At 36.8% G+C, this 14,245-nt stretch overlaps 1 protein-coding gene and 1 non-coding gene across 4 annotated transcripts in view; one reads left to right on the top strand and one right to left on the bottom strand.

Moving 5' to 3' along the window:
* Positions 1-14,245, top strand: part of LOC150101407 (1-phosphatidylinositol 4,5-bisphosphate phosphodiesterase classes I and II-like) — a 965,056-nt gene that overhangs the window by 699,184 nt on the left and 251,627 nt on the right. For all 3 annotated transcript variants that reach the window (XM_090400893.1, XM_090400892.1, XM_090400891.1), the window contains one exon: positions 10,308-10,407. In XM_090400893.1, the coding sequence (XP_090257019.1) occupies positions 10,308-10,407 (100 nt within the window). The remainder of the gene's footprint in view (positions 1-10,307; positions 10,408-14,245) is intronic.
* Positions 6,431-6,502, bottom strand: TRNAP-AGG (transfer RNA proline (anticodon AGG)). The gene has a single exon. It is a non-coding gene; the product is annotated as a tRNA-Pro (tRNA).

The following is a 14,245-nucleotide window of genomic DNA, read 5'->3' as shown; positions in this document are numbered from 1 at the left end:
GGATTTTGCAAAAGCTTTTGATAGAGTACCTCATGATAAGTTGACAGTCAAACTACAGCAGATGGGGTTGGATATTAGATTAGTGCATTGGATTGGATACTGGCTATCTGATAGGTATCAACAAGTTGTGTATGGGGGGGTGCGATATCCAGGAAAAGGAAAGTCACTAGTGGAGTGCCTCAGGGGTCTGTTTTAGGGCCATTACTATTTAACTTGTATATTAATGATATTGGCGAAGATTTGGATAGAGATATTCAGTTGTTTGCAGATGTTGGGACGAACCATATAGAGTAGTGAACATGTTGTGGCCTTGCAAGAAGACTTGAATAAATTGAGTGATTGGGCACGGAAATGGGGATGCGAGTTCAATGTTGCAAAATGTAAGGTTTTAAAATTTGGAAAACAAAGATGGGATGTAGAATTTATGCTTGGAGGTAGAGGAAATAAGAGATCTGGGGGTGATAGTGGATAAGGATCTAAAATTTAGGGGACACATCGCCAAAATTGTGAAGACAATACAAAGACTTCTGGGAATGATGCGGAGGACAGTGACGTGTAGAAGTAGGGAGATTCTTGTTCCATTGTATAAGGCTTTGATTAGGCCACACATGGACTATTGTGCCCAGATTTGGTCACCGGGTTTTAAGAAGGATGAAGCGTTGTTGGAAAGGGTTCAAAGGTGACTGACTAAGGTAGTTTCTGACCTCTGGAAAGTTGAGTATGAGGAAAGATTGAGAAGATGTAATTCGCAGAGTCTGGTGGAGAGAAGGAAGAGAGGAGATATGATAGAGACCTACAAGTTGGTAAAGGGTTGTTATAAGATCAATGGGAAGTTCTACAGAGAATAGTGGGAGATCAGGGGAGAACCAGAGGTCATCTCTGGAAATTGTATAAAGAGGGTGTGAGTAGGGGAGTGAGAGGCAGGTTTTTTTTGTGCAGAGTTGTGATTGATTGGAATGCCTTGCCTGAGAGTGTGGTATCTTCAAGGAGTTTGAGTGTGTTTAAGACATGGTATGATCAGATGTGTGTGTGATACAAGGACCTCCCAGATGAGTCTTTGACTCCATGAGGTCTTGGGAAATAATAGTAATGAAAGAAGTGAAATGCTACTAAATTTTGCAAGTTAAATAACCTATTTATTGCTAATATAGTATTTTATCACAGAAAAAATCATAACTGCCAGCCTGGCTGGCCGAGTGGTTAGCATGTCTGCTCTCCAGTCAAGAGGCTGCAGGTTCGAATCCCGGCGTGGGCAAGGATGTTTGTGATTGTCTGTGGAAATACTAGTGGTGGTGATCGGCAGTAGATGGAGTTGCGGTCAGTTGGTGGATTGTGAGTGGTGGAGAAGCAGAGTTGTAGAGTGGATGCCCTCCCTCAGCAAGTCTTTGGACTCCCTGGAGGTGACAAATAATAATAATAATAATGATAATAAATATACCTGGGACCTCCCCAAATGGAGAAAGTAAAAATTGTATAGATTATATAATAATCAATAAAACATGGACCATGAACTTTTAACAGCAAAATTAAAATTTAAAAATCACCAAATCAGCTTCACAACCTAAAAGAATAGTAGATGTTTTAAAACTAAAATCAGATAGTCATAAAAATAATATATCAAACAGAAAATATATAAAAGTTATGGGAATAACGAAAAGAAAAGTAGTTTAAAATCAGCAACTGAGGACCTTAGTCATCTGGTTAGGACCAATAATGAGTGGACTGGTGAAATTCTCAATCTGATTGCTAAAAGAAGAGAAATGAAACTAAAAATCATAGAAGAAAACTCAATAGAAAACAGGTATACCTACAGTTTAATTAAAAAGGAAATAGATTTAACACGTAAAAATATAAAAAGAAGAATCCCTTGAAGAAAATGCCAAACAATGTGAAGAAGCTAATAAAAAACATGATTTAAAGACTATTTTCAGAACAATAGAGGAAATACCTAAAACATATGTTCCTAAAACAATCGCAGTAATAGATCAAAATGGAAAAATTACAGGAAACGGAAATGAAATAACTATTATTATTATTATTATTATTATTATTATTACGGGTATCTCCATGGAGTCAGTAGACTCATCGCGGGAGACCCAAGCTAGCAAAACAATATCTGTCATATCTCTTCTTGAATTCATTTACAGATGAAGAGCTCACAACAAAGTCAGGCAATGAATTCCACTCATTCACCACCCTCCAGGCAAAAAACCTTGTTCTGACACCTTTGTTAACCACACTCTTCTTTAATTTCCAGAGATGACCTCTTGTTCTTCCATCACTATCACACAGCTGAAACATTTCCCCTGCATCAATCCTATAAAAACCTTTTAGTAATTTGAATGTTTCTATCATATCCCCTCTTCTTTGCCTATCAGCCAATCTCTGCAATCCACAAGCTCTCAATCTATCAATGTAGGGAGCATTTTTTATATCACTCACCAACTTGGTCACTCTTCTCTGAACCCTCTCCACAGCCTCCTCATCTCCAAGGAATCCAGGTGACCAGACCTGAGCACAGTAATCCAAATGTGGAAGTATCAATGCTTTATAAAGGGGAATAATAACCTCTTTATCTCTGGATGTCAGTGTGTTCCTCAACAACCAAGTAATCCTATGTGCAATCTTGGACACCTTAGCAATGTGTCCTCTGAACTTCATCTCCTTATCTACCAATACCCCTAAGTCCCTAGCCTCATCAATCTCTTGGAGTACCTTTCCATCTATGTAGTACACAGCTGGTAATCTTTTAATCCCAAAATGCAAGACTTTACACTTTTCCACATTGAACTGACATCCATTTTCTTTTGCCCATTTTACCAGCTTATTTAAATCCTCCTGCAAACTTTCAACATCAGCTTGATTTTTTATTGCACTACACAACTTTGCATCATCAGCAAACAACTGAATATCTCCCTTTAAGCCGTTTCCTATATCATTTATATACAAATTAAACAACATTGGCCCAAGCACAGAGCCCTGAGGCACACCACTGGTCACCTGCCTCATTCTGGACTCGGCTCCTCCATACACCACCTTATGGTATCTCTCCCTGAGCCATTCTCCTATCCATATCACCAATTTAATATCCATTCCCATCTGCTCCAATTTGCGTAACAGTGTTCTATGGGGTATCCTGTCAAAAGCCTTAGCAAAATCCAGAAGTACCACTGTGTAGCCAGTTCCTTTGTCCAACTCTGATGTTATTCTATTATGGATAGTTAATAGATTGCTAAGGCAGGATCTACCTTTAACAAAACCATGTTGGCCTCTATAGAGTATCATATCCTGATCCACCCATTCTTGAATTTTGTCTTTAACCAACTTTTCCAATACTTTTACCACTACTCCTGAGATGGTGATTGGTCTGTAATTCAATACTGCAGTTTTAGAGCCACCCTTATGCAAAGGAACCACTTTGCCTAACTTCCACTCCCTAGGGACCATACCAGAGTTCAAACTTAAATTAAATATCCAGGTAAGAGGGGTTGACAATTCATTTGCACATTCACGCAACACCCGAGCTGATATTCCATCTAAGCCTACCGCAGTGTTTGCATTTAAGTTTCGCAATATATTTAATACCTCTGATTCTTTAGCTTCAATTCTCACATTAGGTATTGCTATAGGTATAGAGATATCCTCACTTGGGTGATAGACTTTTGAGAAGTGATCACTCAGTAACTCGACTATTACATCTGATTTTGTCACCTCAATACCATCAGCACCCACTAAGGTTATCCTTCCGAAGTCATTCTTCCTCTTACTTGCCACATAGCGGAAGAACTCTTTTGGATTACCCTTGATCTCTTTGGCTAAGGTCTTCTCATAATCTGATTTAGCTTTTCTTACTATGCTGGTAACCTTCCTAGCTTGAGCCTTGTACTGCTCATGGGTGTCCTGATCGCCCTTCTCCTTGTAAATTCTCCATAACATTTTCTTTTTTTGTAGTTCAAGCTTGATACTACTGCTCATCCATCTAATGCCTGCCTTGTTTGACCTCCTGACCATGGGGACACAATCTGATATTGCTTTCCTCAGATACCCGCTGATTTTATCCCAAGCACTGCTAACATCTTTCCCTTGCAATATGTTCTGCCATGGGATGGCTGCAAGCTCACTCCGAAGCTTGTTATAATTGCCTAACCTGTAATTTCGTACATACCCCTTCTTAATAGAAAAATCCACAGATTTTGCAACCTCCCAAGTCAATACCACATGATCGCTTTCACCAACTGGAGGTAACGAGGTCACCTTACTTAAGCATATAACCTCTGAACCAATAACCAGGTCCAACACTCTCACACCACGTGTCCCTTCAGTTACGTGCTGTTTCAAGTAATTATCTCGTAGCAGATGTATGAACTCCATTTCCTTTTTGCTACGTGATATTTCCTCCTTCCAATTGATATCACCATAATTAAAATCCCCCATAATAATCACTAAGCCTTCACTCATTGCACTAAGTTGCTGATGCATGAATTCAATATCTCCCCCTGTACTCCCTGGCCTATAGCAGCATCCAACTGTATATTTGGTTGTGTTGGTCACTATTTCGCACCAGACTGCCTCAAATGAACTCTCATTCACATGTCTATCATCATGATATACTACTTTCTTTGGCTGCAACACATCAGCTATCATCAACAGTACTCCTCCTCCTGTTCTATCTTCTCTATCCTCCCTGAAAATACTGTACCCATCACATTCAATTCCAGTGACCACATCTTCTGCTGACAGGCAAGTTTCACTAATGCCTACAACTTTTGGTGAGATTTCACTGACTAATGCCAAAAATTCTTCTCTCTTATTTCTAATGCTTCTAGCATTGGTATACAAAAATTGCAGATTCCCTCTAGATCTTGTACCGGCTTTAGAACTGATATATAAGTCACTAACTACCGTAGTCCTATGCCGATTTTTTTCCCCTCTCTTCTGCAATTTATTCTGCCTATAAGGATCAATAAATACACAATCAGTGCTGAAGTTTCTCTCTCTTACACTCAACCTTTTCAATATTAGTTTCCCTGCCCAATAACTTCAACCTGTTCAGAAAACAATAACTTCTTCAATCTCTTATGTCCTTCCATGTTAAGATGCAGTCCATCTCTAGCATACAACTGCCTTTTTCCTTCAAACACACTCCAAACATCAACAAACTCCAGACCTCTTTTTCTGCACATTCTTGCAATCATATCATTCATTATCATTGCTCGTCTACTTAACTCGTAATTGTCAAAACGAGGCAGCACACACACTATTCTCCCATTGACACTTTTCCTCTTCACAATATCTAATAATGTTCTTAAATCTTTTCCTACCCGATTTATACTACCTCTCAGGTCATTCGTACCCACCATAACTATCATCTTGTCTGTTTCATGCCCTCTCTTTATCGCTAAAGCCACTCTTTCTATTGTACCATCAGCCAAGCACTCCTCATGCATACCACTCTCCATACCCTTAATCATAGAATCACCATATATTTTACCACTATTAACTTCATTCAAGTTCACACTCATGGACTCATTCTCTACACTATTCAGCATGACTCTCCCAGCTTCATTACTCAACTCTCTATTACTTACCCCCCCACTCTCACTACATCTCATTTCTTCTTGGCTACTTGTGGTTTTATTATGTTGACTCCCAATCACTCCCATACTATTTATTACTGAATCATTCACCAAAGACTCACCCATATGTAATCCTGTTCTAGTTACTTCAGCTAAAGTAATCTCTATAGTCTAATTTCTCTGTTTAACACATTAAACTCAGCTTTAACTTCCAGTATCTCCTTACCGATCACTTCCACTTCCTCATGAAGAAGATGAAGGTCATTTTTCATTTTCATAAACTCCCGCCGAAGTTCTTCCGCTACGGTCCCGATGTCAGCTTCCATTCCTAAACGCTCCAGCCTATCCCGACACTTCTCACATACGTCGACATTTTCTTTCTTTTCATTTTGCCAGACCGACCACAGATCCTTCACATTTTTCGGTGCATACATGTAGCAGTTTCCGCAACGCATCCATTGCGAAATCTAACGCTGAGCCAGCCTTTCGTGTAGTAGTAGAAGTCCTGCACGCCGCTGACGTACGTTTCTTGTTGGACGCCATCTTTACACGTTGATATAGTGATACAAACTGCAGTGAAAACACAATATATACACCACAGTTCTAAACAATAATACCACTGAAGGACACTTGTTTCTAACCGATGCACAATTTGTGACAAAAAGCCACACTATATTTAACTTTAAAAACACGTTTTCTAGACTAGCTAAACTCGACCGCCACATTTACCAAGGACACTAGCGCCACTATCCGACTAGATTTGAACCACCAAACCCTTTCTTCGTGCGGTCAAGCGCTGTAGAGTGCAAACGCCACTTCTACTGAGCTACAGAGGCCTTATAAAAAACCACCTTGGGCTCGTCCGGGATTTGAACCCGGGACCTCTCGTACCCTAAGCGAGAATCATACCCCTAGACCAACGAGCCACACAATTAAATAAGAAAATATGGTACAACTATTTCACTGTAAACTTTGAAAACTATAACACAAGCCCCATAAAACAAAAACTCTTGATAAAGAGTTTTTGATTGTTCTATGGGGCTTTGAAATATATAAAGCACTCAATGAAATGAAAGATGAGAAACGTACTGCTTTTTGATAATATTCTCAAAGAATTATGAAAAGAAGGCAGTGAAAGAGTCAGAAATTACCTAGGAAAACTATTTAACTAATAGTTAAATATATTTCAACTATTAGATAAATAATTATTGAAGGAAAATTTCCTAAAGATTGGAAGATATCAAAAATAATTCCATTGCATAAAAAATGACAAAAGACTATGTGCTAACTATAGGCCTATCTCTTTACTTAATCATGCTTACAATATACAAAACCAAATTAAATCTATCTATGAAGAAATCTTAGAAGAGGAACAAATGGGCTTCAGAAGTGGCAGAGGAACAGTTGATGCAATTTATGTAATACAGAAACTAGCAGACCTTACAATAGAAAACAATTCTATTATTTATTGCTGTTTCATCAATTATAAACAAGCTTTCGATACAATAGATAGAAAACACATAATCAAATTCCTTGAAAAAACTAACATAGATCCCTATATTATTAATTTCATTAATAATATTATCAAGGCACAAAAGCAATACTGAAATTTAATAAAATGGAAACAGAAGAAATACATATTGTAAAAGGAGTTATGCAAGGCTGTCCACTTTCACCATAATTATTTAATATATATATATTAGTAATGTTGGAGAATCTCTAGAATAATGTACTGGCCTCTCACTAAATGGAACCAACATCACCCATATCAAATATGCTGATGATATAGTCCTTCTTACTAACAGCGAAGATTTGAAATCATGATCAGCAAAATAAACCAAATTAGCAATAAATCTGAGTATAAATTTCACTAAAACTAAAATAATGACAATAGGGAAAGAAAAGAAACTAGTTAACATTGATATTGATAATAAATATATTAAACAAGTAACTCAGTTTAACTATTTGAGATCACTCATTACTGAAGATCTAAATTATATGAAAACAATAAATCATAGAATAGATTTAGGCCTGTAATAGGAAAGCTAATTTAAGTTTCGAATAGTAATAAAATAAGTAAACAGCTGAAACTAAAGATATACAACTCAACTGTGGTTCTCTACGGATCTGAAAGTTGGATAAGAAAGAAAAAGGAAGAAAGAAAATTACAAGCATTTGAATCCAAATGTTTACGAAAAATAAACCAAACTAAATGGACTGAGAAGAAGACCAATCAAATAGTGAGGGATGAACTAAATTATAAAGAACTAATATTAGACAAACTAAATAAAAAGAGATTAAAATGATATGAGCATGTAAACAGAATGAATCAACAGAGATTACCTTACATTGCCCTAAAGGGATGGAAAACTGCCAAATGGACAAGGGGCAGACCAAATATAAGCTGGATCACCAATATTAAGAAAGCTGCTAAGATCAACAGCCTTCAAGATCTTTCAAGAAAGACTTTATTAAGAGAAGAGTGGAGAAGATGGACTCATGAAGTACTTAACACATCTTGACATAAGAGAATCCATCATATATTTATGTACTTTTTTTGTAAATTAAAGATAGTAACATGAGTTAATTAGTTATAATTAACTCATGTTAATTATAACTAATTAGTCATAAGTTATATGGTCATTCACTAAGTTATATAGTCATATATATAACTTAGTGAATAAGTTATATATATGAAATCCTGGGGCATGAATCTGTCCACAACTTTTATGTAAAAAGAGGATTTGTATTTTGGGTTTGAGATCTTGGATGTTTTAAATTAAAATAATGTGGAATTACATCATTATTCAGTGCCATAGTCAAGAGGATTGTTATACAGGTATCCCTTGATATATGTGGCTTTAATTAATGCAGTTTTGATTAGTGCACAAAAAATTATTGTGACCATAAACTTGATATATGCAGTATCAAATTTGATTCGTGCGGCCCAAAAAGTTTGAAAATAAGCAAAGCGTTAGATTTGGTCAATGAAACCGATCAGATCACGTGATATGAGTTGTGCTCCAACATCAGTAACTCATTCTCGGCCTCAGTCTCAGTGCTTCAATTTATCAGCAGAGCATTGCACATACAGACGTATATGCGTATGCTTATGGCCTATCCGCATATCACATATTCAAATTATGTAAAACATTACTATTTGTAACCATGGTCTCGAAAAAGAGTCATAAATGAAAACTTATTACTTTGGATACTAAAATTAACATTATTAAAAGGTTTGATAACGGAGAAAGCAAAGCAAACATCAGAAAAGCTCTAGGCTTTGGTGAATCAACTATACGAGCCATTTTAAATAAAGGGACTGAGTACTGCGAACAAGGCAAAGTGGCATCTGCATATTTGAGTATGCAGTGTATGAAGATCATCTAGGAATAGAACATCAACAGGCATACGAAGAGGAAGAAGAAAAGGAAAGTGAAGAAATGGAAGATGTATTTAAAGAAATCACCATCAAAGAACTTGAAGAATTAAATTAAGGGGATAAAAATCTCTTATTATTTTACAGCCAGTATGCGAAACTCTGAGATCGAAAACTACGATCCAGTTATTTTTTAAGGTAACATGTATTTATATATTTTATTTATACATATTTGTTACATAAAAACGAATCCATTCGTAAGTGTTCACTTACACTTGGATTCGCTGATAGTTCTTCGGCATGAAACTCTTAGATCGTAGTTTTCAATCTCAGGGTAAAATAATACGGGATTTTTATCCCCTTTAATTTAATTAACTTCACCCAAAAAATAGCTGTTTGGCTTTTTAACTTGAAGAATTGTTTAGGACAATTGAGAAGGCAAAAGAACTTATACTAGAGATAGATCCAAATGTAGAGAGATGCATGAACATTAGTCCCGGTTTAGATAAACAAATTGATTGTTATCGCAAAATCATGGAGGAGAAAAAAAAAGCTACCACTGTTCAAGTTACATTAGATATGTTTTTTTATAAAAAATAAATATTTAGATAAGTTTTTATGTAACAAATATGTATAAATAAAATATATAAATACATGTTACCTTAGAAAATAAATGATGTTTAAATTTTTATATTTTGCAGGATTCATTATAATTATTCCCATTAATTCTTAACATCGAATAATGCGGTTTTGATATATGTGATGTCCATCCAAGATTAATTAACTGCATATATCAAGGGATACCTGTATATCCTATTTCACAAGATACGTTAATTTCAGAAACTGAATTTAGACTTTTTTTTTACATAACTTCAGTAGCATGTGATTCAATATTATTGATCTTTGTCACTAATACATGATGATCTTTGTCACTAATACACTAATAGGAAGAAGTTAACTTTGTTTAAAGAAGATGTTATGGTAGTTCTATCTGGATGCAGTTGAGAGAGAGCCCAACATAGAAGAGGAGGAGCTGTCACCCATGGCTTTTTATAAGAATATATGAGCACTATTTGTGTGAGAGGCAGGCTATCTGCCTTTTGTCCTTTCAAAATCAAGTTTGTTAGTTTTTTTCCCTCTTCCAACTGCTATCAGCTTGTGAACATACTGGCTAAGTAAAATTTACAAATGATTTTTCTGTCGAAAGTAGTTTGCGTTTTAAGCATTACAGAAACTTTTATAAACATGTAATAATTACATGCTGTTAATATTCTGTAATTACATTTTATACAGAATTGATGTTAATTTTTGTTTCTTCTACCACATACATCTTTATTTGTATATTTCATTAGGTTGTACTTCCTGATCTTGCATGTTTGCGCATCTCTGTGTGTGATGACAATGGAAAACTGCTGGGTCATCGTATCTTGTCGGTTGTGGGTCTACGACCAGGTTTGTTTGCTATTATTTGTGTATTTGTCTACATACAAAAATACATGAAGTATTTCACATTACAAAATTGGATTTATTATTAACAGTAGTATCTGAGAGGGTGAGCTGTATTTAGCGGAGTAGAGTAGAGTAGAGTGCCCTCTAGCAGGAAATCAGTAGACTCCTAGGAAGTGACATGTTGTAATAATAATAATTTCATAAAAAACAGACATCTCCGAAGTCTAAATGTATCATTGCAGAATGTACAAACTAACTATTTACACAGCACCTGTCATGCCTGTACTTGAATTCATTCACTGGCAGACTACTCAAGACAGACTGACACCCCATTTCACTCAAGTACTACTCTCCGAGCAAAAAAAAAAATCTAGTCCTCATTCTTGCTAACCACTTACTCACTTTGCAGGAATGACTTCTTGTTCTTCCAGATTCTATTCATGTACTGAAAGATTGCCTCTGCATCAATCCTATAAAAACCTTTTAGTAATGTATGTTTCTATGTTATTGTTTCTGGAAGTTTTTTCACTTGGCTATGCTACCAATTATATATTTGGTTTAATCTTTTATCCAAGTGTAAGCAAACAAAGTTTACATCTGAAGTATTTTCAGGACTGGGGCAACTTGTGGTAAAGGTGGAATAAGTTCTGATCACTTACTGTAAATACCATATTTATTGCACCTGTAATCTATCATATATAGGGGGAAACAGGATGCACATTTCCTATCAACCAAAAGGAACATAAACAACACATTAAATATAATAACTGTGGTGAAGCCGGTCTTTCTGATCATGCCCTGAACACTTTACATAGAACTGACTGGAAAAGCACCAGTTGTTTACATCACACCATAACATGGTATGAACGTAAATTTAAGGAAGCCTGTGAGATTCTTATCCCCCACCCTAATCTTAACAATAATGATGGTCTAAAAATCCCAAGCACATGGAAGGCATATATTCTACCCACTTAACCTTTCTCCCTAAGAGTTAACTACAAATACGACCATAAGCAATCCAGAATCTTAAATCTAATATAACAATTGTCATGTTAAATTAGGACATCATTGTTAATGTAAGAAAACTATAAGAAAGAAGGTTTCTTTGATGGTATCTTAAATAGAATATAGCTTTGATGTAGTTTTTAATTCAGTAATTAATTAATTAATTTTTTATTTGTATTTATTTATTTATTTAAATTTTTTTTATATTCTATTTTCACTAGAGGTCAGGCCAGCAGAATAACTGTTGATCAAAGCATGGTCTCTTTAGCATACTGTGTGAAATGTAATTTTTTTTTTGTCTGTAAATTGTGTGTGTTCTGAAGTGCCGATTTGTCTGTATGTGGGACGAAAAACCAGAGTTTTCAGGAGAAAAACCCTGCTACCTCCGTATGAGATTGGCTAACTCACCTTCGATTGAAAAAGTCCACATAAAGATTCCTCCTGTCATGACGAGAATCGAACTTGGTCCTATTCCAATCGAAGGGTGCAATGTACCGTCGTTCTTTCAATTGCGCTACGGAGGCGTTTTTTCACTCCAAAAGTGTATGCTATCTTGTATGGGGATTTGATGATAAGAGAAAAGTGGCAAAAGCATGTTTTCCAGGTGTGAAGATAAAGGATATTATCGAAGTTTTAAGTTTGCAGAAGAAAGAAGCGAATGAATTAATTGTTTTGGCAGGCACAAATGATTTTAAAGGTAAGAAATATTATTATTCGACACCTCCAGGAAGCCCAAAGACTCATCGAGGGAGAGCATCTGCACTACAACTCTCTGTCTCTACTACTCAATCCATTAACTACAACGAACCGCAACTACCATCATCATCTACACCAACACCATCTACTGCCCACTATCACCACTAGTATTTTCACAGACAATCACAAACATCCATGCCCATGGCGGGACTCCAACCCACAGCCTTTTGGCTGGAGAGCAGATACGCTAACCACTTGGCCAAGCAGACCAGCATATACAGGTCCTTTTGTCTATTAAATTCACCCCACACATCTATAAACTGCACGCCATTTCTCCTGCACAATCTTCTCATTGACAATCATGCAATGCAATGTGAGAAGATATGAAAGAGTTGTTAAAGAAACAAAAAATGAAAAGTAAGAAAGTGAATATTGTGAGTCTGCTGCCTTGGCATGATAGGATAGAATTGAGAAGCCATGATTGTTAATGAGAAATCGTGCAGGAGAAATGGTGTGCAGTTTATAGATGTGTGAGTTGAATTTAATGGACAAAAGACCTGTATATGCCTCATGAACTGCACTTAAATGATTTTGGAGTTAGGTGCTTTGAGAAAAGTGTTGTTCAGTGAGAGGTTGGGGGTGCAAAACCAGGGGAACTAGAGATAATGGGGGGGAGGGGAAAGCAATCAAGCATGCATCTAGCCACCCCTGGGATAGATAAATATGAGAGCAGGAATGATTATGTAGAGCTGGGTGCAGGTTCCCAGGTTTCAAATCTGAATGGGCAGGTAATGACATTATGTAAGGGGAATTGTGGTCCGTAGGAAATGTTGAAATGCACGTACACAAATGCCCAAAGTATCAGAAATAAAGAACAGGAGTTTTTAGCATTGGTCAGCTCAACTCGACCAAAATTTATTGGCATCAGCAAGCCCTGGTTGTCAGAGAATGATGTAGTTACAGGGATAGAATGTAATGGATATTGTATTTTAAGAGAAGATAGAAGAAATACGACAGGAAGAGGGTTATTATTAATGATAACTGAAGAACTTCAGACAACAAAAATATAAGTTAAAGAAGATTGTAGATCTGATGGAAATGGTTCATTTGAGGCTGCCTGGTATGAGATAGAGGCCAATGGGGCAAAGTATAATAAATTTAGTTTAATCCTTTATCCAAGTGTGTGCAAAAAAAGTTTGCGCCTGAAAGTATCTTCAGGACTGGGGTAAAGTGGTACAACACCGGGCAACTTCTTGCAAAGGTGGAGCAAGCTACCAACACTCCTAACTCAGTATCTCCCATAATGCAAAACACATCTCCTTGCAGATATGTATAATGTTATGCATTAAGGGATAAGGGAAGGGCCACTACCCAGACTAGTTTCAACCTTTATTGAGGTCTCTTCAGTGGGAGCCAGGCCCAAGTGGAGATACGAGGCAGAAGCATTAGCAAGGTCATCTCCTCCTATCGGAGCTGCCAAACGGTGTGCCACCTTTTTATTAAATATTAGATAGGAGATGACCTTGCTAATGCTTCTTCCTGGTATCTCCACTTGAGCCTGGCTCCCACTGAAGAGACCTCAATAAAGGTTGAAACTAGTCTGGGTTGCGGCCCTTCCCTTAACGCATAACATTAGACATATCCGCAAGGAGATGTTTTGCATTATGGGAGATACTGAGATAGGAGTGTTGGTAGCTTGCTCCACCTTTGCAAGGAGTTGCCCGGTGTTGTACCACTTTACCCCAGTCCTGAAGATACTTTCAGGTGCAAACTCTGTTTGCACACACTTGGATAAAGGATTAAACTAAAGTTATTATAGTCTGACCAAGTGAAAAATAAACTTTCAAAAGGACAAAGTATATTGTTAGTTGCTGCTATAGACCTGGGGGTCAATAAGAAAATATGGATGACATGAATCAGCAGATTAGCATGAGTGCAGGCTGAGCAATTATCATGGGGACTTCGCCTATAGTGATACATAAATTGGAAGGAGGAAAGGACACATGACAAAATGGAAATGGAATTTACACAGTTACTAAGGGATAATTATTTGAAAATGTACATAGTGAAAGGGGCCAGGGGTTTGGGTGTGTTGGATCGGGAAATAACATCAAAAGTACTATCTATAAGTGCTATAGCA

The sequence above is a fragment of the Typopeltis vanoorti genome, chromosome 11 (assembly GCF_054136105.1).
Source record: "Typopeltis vanoorti isolate ZY-2024b chromosome 11, IOZ_Tvanoo_1.0, whole genome shotgun sequence".
NCBI lineage: Eukaryota > Metazoa > Arthropoda > Arachnida > Uropygi > Thelyphonidae > Typopeltis > Typopeltis vanoorti.
Note: the sequence above shows the minus strand (reverse complement) of the source record. Positions and strands in the feature narration are given on the sequence as shown.